This window comes from Leptosomus discolor, chromosome 8 (genome assembly GCF_034619465.1).
Source record: "Leptosomus discolor isolate bLepDis1 chromosome 8, bLepDis1.hap2, whole genome shotgun sequence".
Taxonomy (NCBI): domain Eukaryota; kingdom Metazoa; phylum Chordata; class Aves; order Leptosomiformes; family Leptosomidae; genus Leptosomus; species Leptosomus discolor.
The window spans coordinates 50442010-50461380 of record NC_141398.1 but is presented as its reverse complement, the minus strand read 5'-3'; the positions used below and the strand labels follow the sequence as shown (position 1 = coordinate 50461380).

Here is a 19371-nt window from a genome sequence, read left to right as displayed (position 1 = left end):
ACAGCTATTACCTGAGATGGTTTTCTGCAGGTGTCAGGAGTTGCAGGTCTTGGTCTTTTTATGGCATCTGATAAATGTGTCTAAGTCGAAGTTCATCAGTTAGTAAGCAGCTTTTACTGGCAAGTTCACTGACCTTCAAGCACTTAATGACATTTTTGGGGGTTAGTTGATCCATTCTGGCTTTGCAAAATACTGAAAATAATTGTCTCTTCTGCTGAAGCACTCAGCATTTTTAACACTTTGACATACCCTCCTAAGTCATAATGTTAACAAAGATCTGCTGGACGCATGGCATGGTCTCTTTTCCCCACACGTGGGCAGGACCCCGCTCGGAGCGCCCTCGCCAGTGGAGCCCCGAGGCTGTGCTGTGTCTGTTCTGCACACCTCAAGGAAGACAGGCGTTCTGGTATGTCCGTTTGCGGGTCTGCAGCCCGGTGCAGCATGGGCAATTAGCGGGGGATATTAGTCCTCCCTGGAGTGAGGGTCAGAGTGTAATTTATTAAGAGGGCTTGGGTGAAAGCATAAATAAGGGGAGTACGGCATCAGCTCCTTGTGAAGTGCAGCAGACCTTAGAGAGAGACACCTCTAGCCTTGTATTCACAGTGGGACTATCTATTTATAAAATAAAACTAAATTTAGAAGTTTAAATGGAAGCAGGTTGGATTGCCAGATGAAGCCTTATTTTACTTGACTGTTTCTTTTAGCACTCTCAGATTTAAGCTTACTGATTTCAGTGAAAGTGTTGGAAAGACTACAGTGTCCTTGATGAAGCAGGACATTTCCTGCTGCAGAAGCTCACCTGTTTTCATGACCTGATGATGATGGCAGTAAAACAAGTTTTACCTGCAAATAGTTTTATTGCATTCAGGTACCAGAATTTAAGCGCTAGGGAAGTTTTCTTAGTGTCACGAAATTGAACACATCCTGCCATAAAAGTACAGTCTTAGTAGAATGCATCTACGTTAAATGTTTAAATATGTCTTGGCTATATTAACAGGTATTATTTGCTTAGTCAAGTAACAGAGGGGTTATGGAAAGCAGTCTAGTGTTGCAAAAAGACTATCAGAATAATTGAACTCTGAGGAATATTTTTGTTTCTATTTCTTTCCTTAATATCCTAATGCAAATTTAAGGCATCAAAATAATAGTGACACCAGGGGGCACTAAAATAAGTGCTCACTGGAAGAAGATGATTGTTGCGTGTTTTCTTACTGGTAATGTGTTGTATTTGCCAGAGCAAAGGCACAGAAGCCTTCCAGGAGCACTGCCTTTATGTGTATAATGTACATTCCACTCAAGTTGTGTTAAACTTGGGTTTGTTTCCTTCCATTTGGCACTTGTATGTACCTTTTAATAATTTTTTTATTATTATAACTTCTGGTGTGGTCAAAACACCCTGTTTAACTTCTAGCACTCCTCTCAGTTTCAGAAGCTTTGTTCAAGTACAGGTAGTTGCGAAAGTTTGTTCTGGATGAAACAGAGAGGGAAGATGCTAAGTGTTTGGGGCTTTTCATTTTTTTAATTACTCAAAAGAGACAAAGGACAGTTTTCAGGCTTCCTGGAGTTGTTGGTCACTCCAAGGTGTGTGAAGAATATTGCAAAAGAAAGTTGCTTATTGCAAGAACTGGTCAGAATCAGTTGTTCATGGTTATTCATGAAGGCTAAGCCTTCTATTAGGTAAAACAGGAGTTACTTTGTTAATTTTACTTCTTTGATCTAAAACCATAATAGATGGTTTTCTACAATCAAAAGATTTCTCATTTTCTGTATAAGCTATGTGCCTTTATCTTTTGTATATACACACACAATATGCATATGCAGTATACATATTGCATAGAAACTATATCAACATATTTATCTTACTGTTGTACAGTATTACTTGTAGAAAATGCACTATTCTCTTTTTTGCAGGAATGAGTAAGTGTATAATACAAAAGGGTTTTTTAGTGGCTATCATTTATTTCAGGAAAATATTGAGAAGACTTTCAGTAACTAAAAGACTTAGGTGAGCTTGAAAAAAGTATACTACAAAAGATGATAGAAGTTTGCTGTGACTCTTTTCCAAACTTTTTTGGAATTTACACTGTGTTTCATCAAGTTTTACACTAATGCCAACCTATGAACCAAAATTCGTTTGTCCAGGTGGGGGCAATGTTGCATTAAAAAGAAGGAACTGGCCAATGTTTTTGCATCAGATAATAGAAGTCCTCCCTTTTCCACCCCAAGTACTTCATTGTCTGCTATTAAAACGATTTATCCTACGGAACAAAATGTGGTATTTATTACTTCTTGAAAGCACTGCTTTTAAGATGCCAGGATATTAATGTGTCAGGTGTAAATGCTCAAGTATTTTATGTGGGTGAGACTAGTATTTTCATTTGGCCTCATGCATTTTTTATGCATTTTGAAGTTTGGTGCTGTAATAATATGCAAAAACTATGGTTAGTTTTAACCTTTCAGTCTGCAGTTTTGAAACAACTTGTTGTTATGGTTTTGTTTCTAATAATAATACGAAGCACATTGCTACTACTTACTCGTTGATTGCAAAATCAACTGGCTATCCATTTCTGAAATAATCCCTTTGGCTTGATTCCTCTCGTTTGATTAATATTTAGTATTTTCATCAAGTGTAGGTATTTTTCCTTCTATTGTACCTATAGACTGCATTAATTTTATGCTAATCTAGAAAAATTGAATTTGATTAAAAATAGAAAAATATATTTACTAGAATTAACAATAATTTTGCTCTAATTGAGTATATGTTCTGTTAGTGCTGGTTAATTCAGGCTGTGAGGTTGCCTACTGTCAGAAATGTATAAGCCTTTTAACCAAAGCAGAGCTAAGTGTTAATAGCATGTTTGCTGCAACAAATTTTAGCTTTCCTTTAAGTAACGTGTTGTGGTCTGCCTCTTAATTTTATGCTCTCTATAGTGTGTGTGAAATGTCTTTTTGATTGTCACCTGTGAATGGGTTTTATCTGTCATAGTTTTAGCTTAGCATTCCTAGTGTAGTCTGAAAAATACTTGAAAGTGTGAAGTTGCTTTGGCTACTGATTTGACTAGGCTGTTGATCTCTAAAAAAACCAAGCAGGGTAAAATCTAGAATTTTTTTAGTAGCTGTTGATTAATATTGATAAATGGTGTTTAATGTAATCCACTTTTTGTGGTGGTGTTTGTTAATACAGATATGCATAAAGTATGATAGAAGTACTCTTGATGGGTGTTGCTTATCTTGGATGGATTTCAGTAGCAAAATCTTTCTTCTTGCTCTTGGTGTGGTGAACTCAAAATACAATTTTAGAGGAAGTCTGCCTGGCTTTTAAACACTATATGGCTCAGAGGGAAGGTACAGCTTGGTCTCCAACACACCCTTTGTGTATCCCCCCTAAACCAGATGTCATTCCCAGTATCTGTGTTTGGGGTACTGTTGGGTGTTCTCTTGTGTCTGTTCAGAGAACCACTTTACCCAATGGTGAAGGCACAGTCTTGCAGAGCTGAGGCCTCAGGAGGAGTACTTCCAGTGTTACACTGCTCCACATCTACGCTGAGCCAATTTGAGTGTTTAAGGCAAGAATATTTCTGATTTCAGTTGTACATTGCAGTACTATATTTTCAACTTGAGGTGCTGCCATGAAGAGTAGGTATTTCTTCCAAATAGGAAAAAATGTTCTTGCTGGCAAAATAGCACGCTTGGCTAGGGAATGGGTAGCCTCCTTTTCTGAAATACCAGTTGCTGCCTTCATTACTGTGCATGTGGCTTGAACATTTGGACCTGTCCGTGGAAAGGCTAGCAACTATCTTGTCTGGTTTTTTGCATTCAGTTCTCATCTTCTGTAGAGTACTCTGAAACCCCTGTCTGGTGGATTCCATTTGAGAACAGATAATTTAGAGGTTGCTTGAACAACCCCAAGAACAGCTATAGGATATCTAAAAAATCTATACGAACCTGTACCATTGGACACTGCCCCAGTTTTCATCATGGAAAAAAATTAGAAGTGTTAGCCTTTTACTTACATGGACACGTGTGTGTGTGTGAGTGTGCACATACACACATAAGAAAACTTGACAGTGTTTTCAGTAAAAGTCAGTAAGTAGGATCTGACACTTCACCTACTCCTGTGATGTCTGGTGATTGTTTGTCCAGGCTGAGGAACACAGGTCAGCAAGTCCAAAAATAGCTACTGAAAGCTAAGGCTCTTAGGTCCAAACGTTAGCAGCTAAGAATGGTGGTCTGCATTAGAAATATCAAACTTCACACTATTCACTTTCAGTAGGTACCTTACAGTTCTCAGTAAACATCTAAAAATAGACTGGTTTAGTTTACTGCAAAATTTTAGTAACTTTGAAATGTAGCTATGTTGTTGTTACCCTGTCTGGTATCTCACATTCTAGTGAGACATTAATGAGGTTTGTTGTCCTTGGTTTGATTGGGAACTTCTGAGCTGCCAATACAGGTTTCTCCTTGCATACTTCTTTCTCTTCCCTGCAGCTCTGACATCATTACTCCGTGTTTGAGCAAGTCAGCCGGAGCCGTGAATGCCTCAGATACTGCCTTTCCAATGGGGAGGCTCCTAATGGATGGAAACTGGCCAAAACTTGGGGTTTGCTGCCATCTCTGTTAGGTTGACTTTTCAGCGAAGAATTGTCTCTGCTAAAGAGAGTACTGTTGCTTATTAAATATGCCAGTTAAAGATGGATAATATTAGGATAATAAAGCCAGAAAAAAATCACTCTAATATTAGGATAATAAAGCCAGAAAAAAATCACTCATTCAGCAAAAGGACAAATCAAACAGGTAACCCTTTTGTCAGAACTTCACCTGAGACCTTTCCTGATCTCTGGCATATTGCCTGTGTTGGTCTAGCAGAGGTGTTAAGTAGGCAGTGCTGACACTTTACCTTCTGCATCTTGTGAAGCCTCCGTTGCTGCTGCCTCCATCTCCTAACCCAGCAATACTAGCTTGGTGTTCCTCATTCGGTATTTGTATGCAGCACTTCTGTATTAGAGACATCTCTCTGCATAGCAAAAACACTGGGAGATGGCACTTGGGCAAATTTAGCTGTGAGCAAGCCAATCAAAAGTTTTTTGGCTCTTTGCTCTGACAAACTTAACATTTTTAATAAGGCATTAATGTGAACTGTGTGGGGGGGTGGAGGAGGTGTTATACTTGATCAGGGAAATCGGTTTATTTAGTGGAGAAGCTTAAGGCTATTGTCTTAGATTTCTTCAATAGATAAGTACTTTAAGCAAGGGACTCCTTAACGTGTGTGAAGATAGCAAATAAAATCTAACTAGAATACATGGGTGTTTACTGAACCAGCTCTTATGTGCAGCTCATTTTGTGAATTTTGTGAGATTGAGATTTCATATCCTGTGAGATAAATGGATCTGAAGTTCTCCTGCTTGGCTGAAATCATTGTGAGAGAGGACACTCCCACAAACTGTTGTTGGTTGAGGAAACCATTTTTTCTCAGCAGCAGGGATGGAGCAGCAGAGCAGAGGCACACCTTCCCTGTGGTGGCAGGTCAGAGTGGGGCACACCCACCTACTGCTGCTCATCTCTGCCTCACGCTGCCACCCTGCTTCTGGGAACGAGTGTCTCTCTCTGTCTGTTGCAGTGAGAGGAAACCCTGGGCAGTGCAGGGCCCAAACACCTGGAGAAGGTTTTTTTTGTCTGGTTGCTCTCTTCTTCTGTGACAAGGTGACCCATTTGGTGGATGAGGAAAACGCTGTGGATATTGTCTACTTGGACTTTAGTAAAGCCTTTGACACTGTTTCCTACAGCGTTCTCTTGGAGAAACTGGCTGCTCTGGGCTTGGATGGGCATACACTTTGCTGGGTTAAAAACTGGCTGGATGGCCAGGCCCAAAGAGTGGCAGTGAATGGAGTTCAATCCAGTTGACGACTGGTCACAAGTTGTGTTCCCCAGGGCTCAGTATTGGGACCAGTTCTGTTTAATATCTTTATCAATGATCTGGACAAGGGGATCAAGTACTCCCTCACTAAGTTTGCAGATGACACCAAGTTGGATGGAAGTGTTTATATGCTTGAGGGTAGGAAGGGTCTTCAGAGGGATCCAGACAGACTGGACCGATGGGCCGAGGCCAACTGTATGAGGTTCAACAGAGCCAAGTGCTGCGTCCTGAACTTGGGTCACAACAGCCCCACGCAACGCTTACAGGCTTGGGGATGAGTGTCTGAAAAGCTACCCAGCAGAAAAGAACCTGGGGGTGCTGGTCAACAACCAGCTGAACATGAGCTGGCAGTGTGCCCAGGTGGGCAAGAAGGCCAACAGCATCCTGGCCTGTATGAGAAATAGTGTGACCAGCAAGAGTAGGGAGGTGATTGTCTTGGCTAAGGTGGCCACACCTCGAATACTGTGTTCAGTTTTGGGCCCCTCACTACAATGACATCAGGGCACTGGAGCAGATCCAAAGAATGGCAACCAAGCTGGTGAAGAGTCTAGAGCACAAGTCTTACAAGGAACAGCTGAGGGAACTGGAGTTGTTTAGTCTGGAGAAAAGGAAGCTGAGGGGAGTCCTTATTGCCCTCTATAACTACCTGAAAGGAGGTTGTGGTGAGGTGGGGGTTGGACTCTTCTCCCAAGTATCAAGTGATAGGACGAGAGGAAATGGCCTCAGGTTGTGCCAGGGGAGGTTTAGATTGCACACCAGGAAAAATTTCTTTACTGAAAGGGTTATCAAGCATTGGAACAGGCTGCTCAGGGAAGTGGTGGAGTCACCATCCCTGGAGGTATTTAAAAGATGTGTAGATGAGGTGCTTAGTGACATGGTTTAGTGGTGGACTTGGCAGTGCTAGGTTAATGGTTAGACTTGATGGTCTTAGAGGTCTTTTCAAACCTAAATGATTCTATGGGGTTTTTAAAATTTTTAATTTTTTTTTTTTTTTTTTGATCTAGCCAGCTCATAGAAGTACAGGTATGCAATCCTCTTTCCTTTGAAATTCAGTGGGATAGATTTTTTTTTTCACCCTCTTCCTATCTGAGCAAACCTTAGTGGCATATCTTGTCATCTTCTGTGAGAAGGTTGAGACAAACCTCCCATTATCTATAATAGTCTGGGAAAGCCTTAAGTGAGACAGTGCTACAATAGGAGCAAAGATGGAAAAGTCATGGAGAAGGTAGACAAGATGAAAAGACACAGTTGAGGACAAACACAAAAAATATGGGACCACGTAGTTATGTAAATTGCAGCTAGATGAAGAATAGTCATAGGGCCATTTTGTGTCTCTGTAATGCATTACCTGTGTGGGCTACAGGATCTGCTTTTAAACACGAGGCTTAAACAAAAACTTGATATTTTCTTGTGAATACCCAGAACCTCATTTCCTACACAAAAAATATTGTCTAGCATTTTTCTACGGTTACTCTTGACTCCAGGGGTACTGACAACAAAAAGCTGGCCTTAAATCAGCGAGCCAAGCCTGCCTTCCAGACAGAGCCAGTACAAGCTCTCTCTGTATATGTCAGATGGAAGCTGGTCACAGCAGGGCACCTTTAAAAAAAAACCCAACAAACTTTTTGAGCATGGTAGGACTTCACATTATACTGTTCCAGTTCTCTGTTGGGGTTTGTGACATTACCTTGCTTGGTGTTGCTTTTTTAATTGATAACTCTTGGCTAGTCAGGATGCAAGTGGATGAAAAAGTGTGTGTCACTTAATTCTCCATTTTCTTACTTGTGATATCATTTACTATAAATCATTCTTGTGGTCTGCTATTAAACCACTTTTATTTCCAAATCACTTGGTGTGTTTCCAAAGATATATGTCATAGAAGTGCTGATACCTTAAGCTTGAAATTGCCTTTGAAGTGTTTAACCAAACAAATGGTCGTATTTTGTCAGTGCGTGAATACTTAAAGATATAATTGCTGCATGAAGTGTAAAGCACAGAGTGCTCTCTGTGAACTCAGAGCAGAGTAGGGCAAGATCGCACAGAATAAAATCTCCAGCTGGGGAGGACTTGCTCTTATTGCAATAAGAGGAAGAAAAAGTTGTGTATACCTTTATTCCTGCTTTCCTAGGACTGGGCTGGCACCAGTTCATCTGTGGCTGTTCACAGGTATGTTAGTCAATAATGGCTCGAAACCCTAAAACCTCAGTAAACGTTGCTGAGTAAAGTAGATCAGTATTCAAACCTGTTTACCTTTAACCTGAGGTATGAGGAGGGCATGGTAAGATATGGCACTATCAGTTTTCTAATTGCTAGTCTTGCAAACCCACTCGGGGGAAGGGAAGGTTTTGTCCTGAGAACAGAAGCTGGGGAGGACGTGGGTTGCAGGCAGGTGACACTCAGTACAACTCTGCACCAGAGTGTGTTGCACCAGGAGGAAATCCACCTGGGTTTCACCGCAGTCATCACTCTGCGGCGTTAACAACTGCAGAATAATAAGGGGTTTTTTGTAACTATTGTGAGGAGATCCATTTCCGAGTGTACAGACTAAGCAGATCTGTAGAGCAGGAAAGTGACAGCTCTACATGTTAGTTCATGGGAGTAGCTGTAGGCTTCCCAAGAAATGCCTGCAAGAGCTTGTCTTTGGGTTGGGTTGGTGGTTGGATCATAACGATTCATACACATGGCTCAGATATCCCAAATAAAGTATTGCTTCCCATTGTGATATTGGCTATAATTTGCTTCATTGCCTGGCAGTTTCAAATTATTTGACAATAAAAGTGTCAGCAAGCCTATAAAAGTAAAACACATGCTTAGAGGAAGATGATCCTTTATTTTTAAAAAGATGGCATACAGTGACTTTATGAGGGAAAGAACCATGGCTGTTTATAGTCCACAGTTTTCAAATCTAAAGTGTTATGCAAAGTGTTTGTGATGCTTCACACTTAGAGGTTAAGAAAGCTAAAATGGATATCAAAATGTGTATGATTTTTCTGGGCTTGAAAGCCAAAAATGTAACTATAAATTTGCCTTTTGTGGTGCCAATATTCTGTGGAAGTAAAACAGCCATGCCTTACTCCTCTGTATTGTTTCAGAGGGACAGGAGGGGAAAGGAGCATTTGCGCATTGTGTCGTGTAGCATTTCAGTTACAGTATTCACTTACAAGCCTGTATTCACTTTAAAATCAACAGGACTTCAAATGTTTTCTCCAAACTCCCATCCTGGGTTCCTGCATGGGGAGCAGAACCCCAGTTCAGTCAGATGCAGAAGGGCTGCTGCTAGCAGCACCAGGGACCTGCTGGGGAAAGGCTTAAAAACTCCTGTAAGGAGGGGCCTATCCGGCCAGTCCTTTCTGCAGGGATGTGGCGTCACACGTATTTCTGCTTCCTTTTGGCTTGATACCATTTCATGTACAAAATTATTAAGGCATGGTGTCAGACCTTGTCCCTGTGAAAGGAATTAAATGCATTTAGTCATTTTTGAAGGTGACTTCTAAAAGAGATGCAGAAAGCAACTTTTTTTTTTTTATGCTGTTGGCCAACTTATTGATGATACGTAAGCAAGTCGTTTTGTCAGTAGACTGACTGACAGGTTATCTGATTTTTCTCATACTTTGCATTGTTCAGTTTCAGTTAATAATGTTTACAGTATTTTGCAATATGTTTGGGAGGAAAGATTATATATATACAGAGAACTGAAGCCTCCCTTAGGAGAGCTATGCCATGCTTCCAAGAAGGAGTTTGGAACATTTTTGCTATGCTTCTTCCACTTGTGGTATAGCTTCTTATTAATTCTGGAAAACAAATTGAAACAGTGACATGGAAATTTTAGAGAGTAGTCACATCTTCTGGCTGTTAAATCTGCTGTATATGTTATGCACTTTTCACCCTGAAATGAAGCCAGGTAGGTTTTTGTTGCTTTTGCTCCCAACAAAGTGATGCAAAGCGAGATTCGCTCCTCTCTTGGAAGATTTTGAAAGAGATTGAGCTGTGCAATAAAAGACTTAATCAGTTTCAGGCTAAATCAGTGAGAACTTTGACATATAACTACGTGCCCCTCTCTGATCAGCAACACTCCTTCTCTGGCCACCTTCCTGTGCAAGATGCCTCAGAAACCTAACAACCTCAGATGCATTGTCTCTGCATTCACTGAAATCAGCAATTAACTGAAAACAGCAATTAACATTGAAATCAGCAATTGCATCCTTGCTGAAAAAGGAGTGGAGAAAGGGTTGTTCTGCGATGAAATTTTTCTTCATTCAACAGAAAACTGAATTCACAATTAAGTTTTGTAATAGACAACATACACAGTCTGCTAGATGTGTAACAATTTATCTAAAAGGGAAATTATAATAGAGTTTGGAGATACTTTGTTGTATTATTACGTATGTTACTCTACATTAAACAGTTCTTAAAAGGTAAGCCATGGATCAAGATATCTATAAGGTCTATTTTCACTTGTGCATTTAATTTGTTTATATTGCTGCCACATCTGATGACAGTCCAAATAATATTAAGTAGTTATTTCTGTACATGACCCTTGTAAGACTGCATTATCAGGCAGGTAATTTTGTACGTGCAATTGAGAACATACTAAAATAATAATATCTCTTTTACTAGCAGTTGCCATCTAATTTCAGGGTAAAATGTATTTTTTCTGAGGAACCAGGATTTAAGGAACTTGCTTTTAGAAACTTTTTCCAGTTGGTCAATGGAAGAAAATAGTAGCTCACTTGCATTTTAGTTGACTTAAATGTGCTTCACCACTTATTTTGCCTGACAAGCAAAGATATGAAACTTGGATCTTCTCAGGCTCCCGTTATTTCCTCAGGATAACTACAATATTTGGGCTATTTCCATGTCTTGGGCAACATTTTTACTAATGGATATGTTCCCAGCTGAAGTTAAATGGAAGAGAATTCCAAATAAAAGCAAAAATATCTCCAAAACGTAGTTTGGTTTGGATGATTTTTCACTGAAGCGTACAGGCTGCATGGTGTGTTGTGCTCTGAAGTGGAATTTGAAAGATCATCTTCTCTCATGTCTCCTCTTGTCTGGAAGCCAAGAAACCTGAACGAATGGTGCTTCCTAGCTTGTGAGCCTTGTTTTGGTGTACCATCACCTTTGTGGTACTTTTTTTTCCATTACTCAGTGCTCCAGTAGCTTGAAACACTATTTAACAACCACCAAGTGATGAATGGGTTTGAGAAAATGCTGATAATTGTAAGGTTCAAGACATAGCTAAAATTTTGCCCATGATAAATTCAGAATAACTATTTTCCAGGTAAAATACAGAAAGCATAGCAACTTCCAGTAGACATGGACGGGGAGTTTGGAAGTTGCTGGTCACAGCTTTACTGTCACCATACTGAATGGACACTGACACTCCTAAATGCAACAGAGTTAGGCCACAAAACTGCTGCAAATCCCACAAAGCACCAGGAAACTTGATTTGTGATTTTGAAAGGGTTCAGTCTGGGATAGGTTGGCAGATTTTGGTGTCTGTATCTTACATAGCAGCTTCTTACATGATTCTTAGTTGCTGCAACTAGTTTTCTGTATCCTTAGGTTTTCTGTGTGTATCATTAGTTATTTTTAGAAGCGAGTCTAACCGTGAAATCAAAACTTAGGCAGTGTTGGTGGGGTTTCTGATTTTGAGGTTTGTCTAGGCTGGTTTACAGTTGCTGTGTTGGTGTCAAATCATGGGGTGTTTTTACCCTGTGGGTCTTACATTTGCTGACTATTGTGTATCTTTTTTCAATTAGAAAATTTCTGTTTTAACATACTGTATTTCACATTTAAGTGAATGTATATAGGGTTTGTATTAGCTCTGCATGTACATACCTAACTTTGCAGTTCTCTCTGTAGCATTCTCTTATGTACTGTGTTCCTGTAGCTTTAAGTGTTGTGTAGTTCTGCATCTGTGAACCATCAGGTTTGTTCCTGAATTTCCAGTCCTGCAAGTCTCCTGCAGGTGAACCTTGCCCAATTTGGGAACGCTGGTGATGACTTCAGCAGAGCTTGTAGTCAGTGCAGAGATTTGTTCATGGAGGAAATCGTAGGGTGGATTTTAAAATTTCTTGGAGTAAATCCTCATTGGTATGTGTCTGTGTATGCAATGCAGAAAGAAGAGTCCCAACCCTGCTGAAATATTATTTAGCTTTATCATGATTGCTTTCATTTACTTATTGTCCATTGCTTTCAGTGGCAGTTACGTTGGAAATGGTGAGCGTTTACAGCTGAGTGCTGTAGGCAGTTTTTGGGGTAGCTTATACTTACCTTTATCTAGTCATGTATGCTGGTTGAGGACAGAGCTACGCTGCACTGTTTTCCTTCCTTGAAGGCAGAGAGGGTGCCACAGTGGAGTGTCCTTCCTTTTGCTTGTGCTGTCTGACTGACCCTGCTGTGAAGCAGGAGCAAGAGGAAGAAAACTCGAAGGTTTTCAAATACAGTGAAGGAAAATTATATTTCTTATGATGATAAGAGTCTCATACAGTTGTTTGAGGTGGTTGGAAGAAGACTCTGATTCATTACCAAAGAAATCAGGAAGTCGCACAAATACTGTATGGCAAGACCAAAGCCTTACACATAAAATGTGCCTTCTTTTAATCAATATGTGATGAACTAGTGGGGTTATTTGCTCAAGTATTGTTTGGTCTAAGTGTTTATTTGCTGATTTTTGAGTCTGCTGAAACCAGTGAAGTGCCTTATCACATAGGCTCAAGAAGCATAGTATTGCACATGTCTAACCTGGTTCTCACGAGGGTGTAGAGGCTCACTTGCTATTCTTGTTGATTGATTTCTCTGCAGCTGAGCAGTCAGGGGTGAATCATGGATTCATGTATAGAATAAATTATTTTCTCAAAAGGTAAACCAGGTTTTTTGTCCGCATAAAAGAAAGCACCTAATATTTTTTTTCTTCTACCTCTGATGCAGAAAACTGTACTAAATGTTCTTTTCTGTTTGGATCTTACCATAATCCTTGTTTCTTTAATCCCTGCTAGGCAAGTTTGTCTTAAAGGAAAGTTTATATTGTGAGCAGGGTGGCAGTCAACCTTTATTTGGGATGTTTTATTTAAACCATCAGATGCATGTTGACACTTAGATACGAAAGGCTATAATTTAATTAAGATTACTCTGTTAAGTTTTGAGGTTAAACCCTTTATGTTTTTTCTTCTGAGAAGAGGTCCTAGAAGTGGAAACTGAAGAGCTTGAAGTGGATTCCTCATGTATTTTTTCTTTTCCTTCATGAGTTCTCTCAGTGTGTCCATCCAGGACAGCCCGTAAGGGTGACCATTTAAGCAATATGTAATGCAGATACCTTTCTGCTAGGAAATTCCAAGGGACTGTTGTCTCATTTACTTAGGAACAGCATTCAAGTGGTGATTATATAGCCAGCTACCAAAATACAGATGACTTTTAAGTGCAAAGCAAGAGAAATATCTTCTGTTATACTATTTCTTTGGAATAAAATTTCCATTTCTTCCCCCTCTGTTTCATTTTTAGCCTGTTTGATATGGGAGGAGAATATTACTGCTATGGCTCTGACATCACCTGTACCTTCCCTGCAAATGGAAAGTTCACTCCTGACCAGAGGGCTATCTATGAAGCAGTGCTGAAGTCATCGCGGGCTGTAATGGAAGCAGTCAAACCAGGTAAAAGATCGGTACATGTCAGCAGGAATTGAAGAGCTTGATGGCAGCATTCAGGTTGTCAAGACAATTATGTTTAATTTAGAAAGTGCTGGAAAGGAACAAGATGACAAAATTAATTTCCATGTTTAAACAGCTCCTAGTGGAGGATAGAAGTAGGACATACAATATTTTACATTGAACAGTTTTAAAGAAATAACACATAAACAATTATTAATAAGATTAATAAATTAATTTAATCTTCCACTTTTTTATTAATTCCTTTAATCTAGTGGTGACAGTTGTTACTCTCATGTGTGTTTACACTGGCAGCCATCTTTTCAGGAAGCTTATGCCAAAGAGTGAAGTCAGAATTTGAGTGAACGTGTGTGTTGTGCTTCAGTTTGTTTCAAGCATTTTCTGTGTTTTGCGTGTAAACTCAGTAGAAATCTGTTGAAAAAAAAGATAGAGTGTGCATCTTTGGGAAGGATACTCAATTAACTTTAAAAAGCTTTAGAAAGCACTGGCTATTGAGTATTGCACTGTGTGCCTTTAAATTGCAGGCAAGCTAATTCATCAAGTATACATTTTTGTAGTTGAAACAACTGCCTGGCTTGATGAAAGTCTTATTTTTCTCTGATTCTGCTTTTAGGGCAGCAAATAAATGCTTTTAGAGCTAACTGGTGCTGTGATTTTGAGTATTTCACTGGTGAAGGTACTTGAGCATTTCTCAGTATTACTAATAGAAGAGCTTTGAGGAAAATGTACTTAATGCACAAAGCACACTTACCCTTTAAATTTATCATATTAGCTTTCAATCATTGGACCTTGAGTGTATGGGCTTTCTGGACTGCTGTCAGAACATATGTAGTTTTCCTGTTATACAAGCTGGCAGCAGCACTGTTCATTTGAGCAGCTTGGAAGGGAGCAATAATGCTTGAAGCTTATCTGCAAAATGAGACTAGATATTTTGCCATTTTAATAACAATACGCATTTTCCATCATCTGCTGTTTCTCCCCTGAAGAATCTTGTTCTTGTTCCTCTTCGTAGTTTGCTTTGCATTTCAGTGCCACTTTTAATTTCATGCAACGTTTTTGGCAGTATTTCCCGCTAATAATTTGCGAACTATCTTCAGAACTTGAAAGCTAATAGGATAGTGTAGAGAACTTCGTAGTTTACTTAACGCTTTATTTACAGTGTCACAAAATAAGGACATTCTAAGTTAAGTGTTTCTGAAAAGTAGTTGCAAGGATCCTTTACTAGCCTTGGGAGTTTGAGATTCATAGGAGAAACCATTTATAATGTCTGGCAGAAGGTGGGACTAGCTTTTCTCACTGTGCTTTAGTTGTCTTTTTTGTTTAGAAGAATAGTGCAAATGCATTTATGCTGTTTATGAGAATAATAATCATGAATTTTCTCACTATAGAAAGCAGGTTAAACACATGTTCTGTGCACTGGTTCATTGTTTTGATTCATTTGGTACCTCTGTGTAGTGAGGTGCAACCTGGACCTTTTGTACTCTGTTGAATTACAGATCTGAGTAGAGTCCTGCAATGTGCAATTTTTACCATCTGGAAAATTTTGCTTTTTAGGTCCATTTGGCTTGTACCCAAGTTATTTTGCAGCTTTTAACCCATCTGTCTGCTGATGCAAAGAATCTGACAATATTATTATATTTTTCTTTGACAACCTGTCAAAAACACACCAAAGTCTAAAGAGTCTTTACTACTGAGTTTGGTATGGAACACTTAAAATAGGTAGTTGGCAGAAAAGTATTTACAATGTCTGAAGTGAACTTACAGTGTGCTAAAGGCAGTTCATACTGAAACGATGAGTTGGATTAGAGAGATCCTCTTTTATCTACAACTTTAAGTGATTTTAAAAATCATATATTATTCAAATAGTTACTTAGTTATTTTGTTTCTAGTCACACCTCTTTTCTTACTAAAGGGGACATAAGAGATATGAGACATTGCTGTAAAAGGCTTTCATAAATCCTTTTAAAGAAATGTATCTGCTTTCTGCCTTCCACCAAATTCCTTTAAAATGTGTTGGCTAGCCATTTTAATGGAACACTGAGACAGACAGAAAAACTGCCATATCGTGTACTGTTGGACTGCTAGTTGAAAGTGGCATTGGATCTCCTGTAAGGCAAATATTCAACTGCAGAAAAACAAGAAATAGAAGCACTGACCTTCATAGCATGGCTAGTGTCACATACTTCTCAGGCTGCTGAGAAGCCCCAGAGCCCCTCAAAGGGGTGGATGCAGACTGGATATATTGTTACTGCTGCCCAGGGAAAGCTGTTTCTGTGGGAGAGGCTGCAGCCTTTTTCCTCTGGATGAACAAACCTAATTTGTTAGCTCATTGACTAAAGCACCAGGATCTGCTCCTGGGGGAGCCAGGTACTGTCACAAAGGGGAGGAGGAAGGAATGATGTGAATTCAGCTCTCAAGTCTCTCTTCTCCCTGTCTGACAAAAAGTTACTACTTTAGGTCTCCAAAAAAGGAGGCAGAAAAGCTTGCGGGTTTAGAGGCACTAATTATAAAACCCAACCCCATCATGTTTTAATCAGATTTTCTGAATTATGGAGCCCTTGTTCATTTTGCCATTATTTTTGTTTGTCTTCATTTCCCAGGGTTCCTAAGATCAAAGACGGTCAAGTGACTTGGCTCACATGGCAGTAACCATTCATGTGCCAGGCTGTGCAGGAGTGTACACAGCAGGGTCAGCAACTGTAGAAGATGGTATTTTTCTCCAGCTGCAGAATTGGGGCCTTAATTATGCCTTGTGGCAAAGGGTCACAGGGGACATCTAGTTGTTGTCTTCAGAAGGTTAATGATTCCCGGAGTCTTTCTCGTTGCAAGATAGGGAGCGACTACTTTAGGAAGAGTCACTAACCAAATACTGGGTTACATAACTGTGTTTATGGAAGGACACACATTTGCTAGCAACCTTAAACATTTTATATAGGTGTGTGTTGTTCAGAGATTTGCTTTTCTTTTTTCAATTTGGCTGTCATATGAACCTGATTGACTTTCGAATGAAGTTACTTACTGAGAGATAATAGACCTTCTGATACATTTTGTTTATAATTCTGTATACAAACAGTTGTGCTAATTTTAAAAATACTCCAATACATTGTATTTTATTGTAGAAAAGCATTCATCTGACTACATCTTGTGCATGGTCCAAACACGCAAACAGCTCAAATCACATGTATGGATCTCCCTACCTTCCAGCTGAAAGAACAGAATTCCTTCTGCAAGCCAAGTAATGTATTCCAAAAGTGAAGAAACACTCTCTGTGGGATTATAGCCCAAGTTCAGTGCAGTCATCACAACTCCTGCCACAAACCAAACCTGTTTAAAATAAAAGGGGAGAGAAACATATTCAGTCTTGCAGATGCAGCAGTTTTGAAACTACTGAATTTGGATCTCATATGAAGACAGTGATGCCTGTCACTGAACCGAGAGAGTCAAAAAGGCATGCTTGTGCGGCAGTGGGATAATTGTCTCTTTCCTACAAAGTCAGGCACATGATCCAAAATGTCAGAGAGGAATGTTGCATTTCTGCTAGGGGATATTCTGAATGCATCAAGTCCATCTGGGTTAAATTTACTCTTCCACAGAACTAAAATGCAGGGGCAGATGTACAGAATATTGACACTAGTGAAATGAAAGAAAATTATTAATGAACAAATGTAAAATAAATAAATAAAAAGTTGTGTTTGAAGCAAGTTGCCTACATCCTGATGGGAGTCTGAGGCAAGAATGGTTGCTAATTCCCAGTGGCAATATTCAGGTGTGTTGGCCATGCTTGCTTTTTTCTGAAGTCTCTTATTTCTTTTCCTGCACACTTTCAGCTTTTGCAACAGATGGAAGAGGAGTTACATGAGGAACAGATGTGTCCAGTGGTTTAGCAGGAGCTTTGCTTGCCTTGGAGTTAGTCTTCTAGAGATAAGGTAGCCCTGGAACTAAATGAACTTGGGACTTCCTGTGGATTTGCATTTTGTGGTTGGTAGGAGGCTTTGGTTGATCTGATGGAAATTTTTCCACTGGGCTGAGGTAATTCTGAGGCTCTCCTCCATGTGAATTCTCCTGTCTGTGCTAACCCATATTTTGCTTGCATCAGGTCTTCTGTCTTTTAGCTGCCTGCCTACATTACAAAATGTAGCATTGGGTCTGTTCCTCTGGTGAGCATCACTGAAAATCTCCAAAAGGTTTAAAAAGTTTTATGGTAGGACTGGAAAAGGCAGCATCATCAAAAAGGCATTGCTACTATTGAAATCCCATCAAAAGGAGTATATGGTCATGTAACTAAAGGACTGCACCATAACACATCAGCACTGAGGGTCTAAGTAAAGCTTGCATGGACAGCATCAACTGATATTACCTAACTCTGGAGTCCTTGATGCTGTAACCATAAAAACACTGCTTTTAGTGAGGCTCTCCCCCAGCCCAGGCTTAAAAAAGCAAAGTGTGGTGGAACAAAAAGTATTGTATTACACAACATCAGTAGGCATAAGGCTATATAGTGTAATAGTTAATGGCAGGGCATGAGGTCTCAACTCTCATGTCTGTAGTACCTCCAGTGGACAACCGTCATGGTAGCAGTTGAAAGCCTGTACTTCATGGGTAGATTAGATCCTTCTGTGAGCAAGTTTGACATGTCTGTTGATAATGGAAAGATCTGAAGAACTTGAAAGGGCACATGTGCATTGTTTCCAAATCCTGTCTCACTCCATTCTTTATCCCAGTCACATAAGTTAGATCCAATGTCAATGTAATAGCTTTATTAACTATGACTTGTCATAAGTAAACAATTGGGAGACCAGTATTGTTGCTCTTTGCCATTAATATAAATCTGTTTGACAAAACATGTAAAATAATTGGTTTTGCTAAAAGTCCCTCTCTGAAAATTCTAGAGAACAACTTGTTGAAGAAACATGATCTAGTTAGACCTACTCTGAGCCAGGATTTGAACGAGGTACCCTCCTCATGTCCATTCTAACCTAAATCACTCCATGACTCTAAATATGTTCTGAAACATACAAATGAAAATGTCAGTTTTACAAAAAAAGAGATGGGGGTGAGAATCAATGCCTGCCTGCTCAACTCTAGCTCTTAACAGGGGAGGTAGTACTTTGCAAGCCAATAGATAGTGATGTGCTTCTGTTGCTCTGTGTGAAGCACATTCGTACTTAACCCAGCTTTGAGCATCGCTTTGTTCTCATATGGATGCTTTACTGTCAGTGATACGTACGAGTCCAGTCATGTTTGGGAGGTTACTAAGGAGTAGCTTCTTTTTTATTCTTTAATGACTGTGATTATCTTGAGCATTAGATGATATTAATAGTTAGACTTCTATAAATTTAATTCCTAGTTGATGAGGACAGTATGGTTTTGACATACAGGAAGTTTTGATAAACAATTTCTATTTACAGAAATATTGAAGTTTCTCAAATATATTAAATCTGCTACTGTGTTGAGAAGAAATAAAAAGGAAGTATGCTTATCTTTAAGTGTTGCAATTAAAGCTATTTTGGATTAATACGCTAGATCATAAACAGAGTCTTTAAGATTAATGAGCTAAATATTGGAGCAATCACATACTTTCCATTTTCATCCCTTTGCAATTGCACACTGGGACCTCTGAACATTCCTCCCTTCTCTGTAGAGTAATGGAAAGTCAAAGGAGAAGGGGAAGGAAGGGAGCTTGTTGTGCTTATCAGTCCTGGTACTACTGCAAAACTTGTTTATATGTGTTTAAAAAAATGAACAGAAAAAGCTTTTTTCAATCTCTAAGCTATACATGTCAGTATTTGG

The 19371-nt window shown here is 39.4% G+C and overlaps 1 protein-coding gene across 1 annotated transcript in view; it reads left to right on the top strand.

Moving 5' to 3' along the window:
- Positions 1-19371, top strand: part of PEPD (peptidase D) — a 141751-nt gene that overhangs the window by 90172 nt on the left and 32208 nt on the right. The window contains exon 12 of the mRNA XM_086469319.1: positions 13418-13566. Coding sequence (XP_086325445.1) covers positions 13418-13566 — 149 coding nt within the window. The remainder of the gene's footprint in view (positions 1-13417; positions 13567-19371) is intronic.